General features: G+C 53.5%; 1 protein-coding gene across 1 annotated transcript in view; it reads left to right on the top strand.

Annotated features, from left to right (window-relative positions):
• The first annotated feature begins 1,087 nt into the window (after window positions 1–1,087).
• The window catches only part of LOC115279799 (carcinoembryonic antigen-related cell adhesion molecule 1-like), a 12,046-nt gene continuing 11,184 nt past the window's right edge, over window positions 1,088–1,949 (top strand). Inside the window, exons 1-2 of the mRNA XM_029924304.1 lie at window positions 1,088–1,551; window positions 1,779–1,945. Of these exons, the coding sequence (XP_029780164.1) occupies window positions 1,194–1,551; window positions 1,779–1,945 (525 nt within the window). The 5' untranslated portion in view covers window positions 1,088–1,193. The remainder of the gene's footprint in view (window positions 1,552–1,778; window positions 1,946–1,949) is intronic.

A 1,949-nucleotide genomic window follows, 5' to 3' on the forward strand; every position in this document is an offset into this window, starting at 1 on the left:
GAGGGACCCCTGGGATCCTCACCACAGCTCAGCCCAGAAAGCCCAAGCCCAGACCACTATCTTGGGGCTCCTGACTGTAGTGACCCCGGGGACTCTGTGCCAGGGTAGGGTTAGGGCTCCTGGGTAGGGCTGACTGGATCAGTGATTTCCCAGCTGCCGGGTCCTGAGCCTCTGAGCTGGTCACCAGCCAGTGCTCAGTCTCAAGATGGACATCTGGGGAGAGGCAGGGACAGCACAGACATATCAAGTCCCCAGTCCATTAGCCAGCCACCCCGGGAGACTTAGCAGACGCAGGAGGAAGGTCCACACCCCAGGGAGGGAGAGAGCAGAGAGAAGCTCTCGGTGGCTCTTCCTCCACCAGGAATCGGGCCCCAGGAGCCCTGTTCTGGGAGGCAAGGGTCACAGTGGCCATTTGATTGGCTGGCTGCTATGAACCAGTTTAGGGCCAGGCATTTAAGGAATTTTAAAGATTAATTCACAGACATGGCAAGTAGAGATCATTGACCATTATTCCCGTTGTATTAGTGGGAGACTGAGGCACGGGGGAATATACAGTCACTGACTCAGGGTCACATAGAATGATGAGTGGCTGAACAGACCTGGGGCCCGAGTCCTGACCTGAACTCTGGGCTTGCTTCCGGTGTCCCTGGGAGTCATTTCTGCCCAGATCCCCATGCCCTGGCCAGGCCATCAGGTCCGTGAAGAGCCAAGAGAGGCTCTGTATTGGGGGGTTGGGGGCCGTCTCTGACTCTGTCCCGTGTCTTCCAGACAACACGCTGCCCTGTAGTTGACATTTGAGAAAGTGTGTGCTTTTGGGCACAGAGAGAGCAGGTGGCTTTTCCTTCCGTGAGCGCTCGGATCCTCTTGCATTTGTCTTGAGATACACAGATCTGCCTACTTCTTTTTTATTCTAAACATTTTTTTTCTAAACATTTTTTAATGTTTTTAATTTATTTTTGATACAGAGAGAGACAGAGCATGAGAGGGGGAGGGTCAGAGAGAGAGGGAGACACAGAACCGGAAGCAGGCTCCAGGCTCTGAGCTAGCTGTCAGCACAGAGCCCAACGCGGGGCTCGAACTCACGAACGTTGAGATCTGACCTGAGCCGAAGTTGGAGGCTTAACCGACTGAGCCACCCAGGTGCCCCAGTTCTGCTTTATTCTTAAGGACTTGGGTTGACAGAGAGGTGAGAGATGCCAACTCTGATAAAAGATATCATTGGAGGAATCACAGGTACCACCCAGGGCAATGTTCTCTCTGTTGTCTGTACAGCGCAGTTACCCAAACCCAACATCACAAGCAACAAGTCGGACCCCGTGGAGAACGTGGACTCTGTAGTATTAACGTGTGAACCTAAGACTGAGAACACAAGCTACCTGTGGTCAGTAAACAGTAAGAGCCTCCCGGACAGCAGCAGGCTTGAGCTGTCCCTGGACAACAGGACCCTCACTTTACATGGGGTCATAAGGAAGGACACAGGACCCTATGAGTGTGAAACTTGGAACCCAGTCAGTGCCGGTCGTAGTGACCCATTCACCCTGAATGTTCTCTGTGAGTAACTCGTATTCGTACCTGGCCCGGGCTCTCAGCCCAAATCCACACTGCCAGAGGCCAGGCCACATCTGTCCCTCTGGGGTATGAGTACCTGACTCACCTAGACAGCCAGGCTGGCCATGGCTTCTGACCCAACTCAGATGGACACTGTGGCCCCTGTACACACCCAGATCTTCCCCTTCCCTTGGATTACATCACATGTGGCTTTATTCTGATTATTCCAGATGGCCCGGACGCCCCCACCATTTCCTCCTCAGACTCCTATTACCATCCAGGGGCAAACCTCAGTCTCTCCTGCCACTCAGCCTCTAACCCGCCTGCACAGTATTTTTGGCTTGTCAATGGGAAGCTCCAGCAATCCACACAGGAGCTCTTTATCCCCAACATCACTGTGA

This window comes from Suricata suricatta, chromosome 16 (genome assembly GCF_006229205.1).
Source record: "Suricata suricatta isolate VVHF042 chromosome 16, meerkat_22Aug2017_6uvM2_HiC, whole genome shotgun sequence".
Taxonomy (NCBI): Eukaryota; Metazoa; Chordata; class Mammalia; order Carnivora; family Herpestidae; genus Suricata; species Suricata suricatta.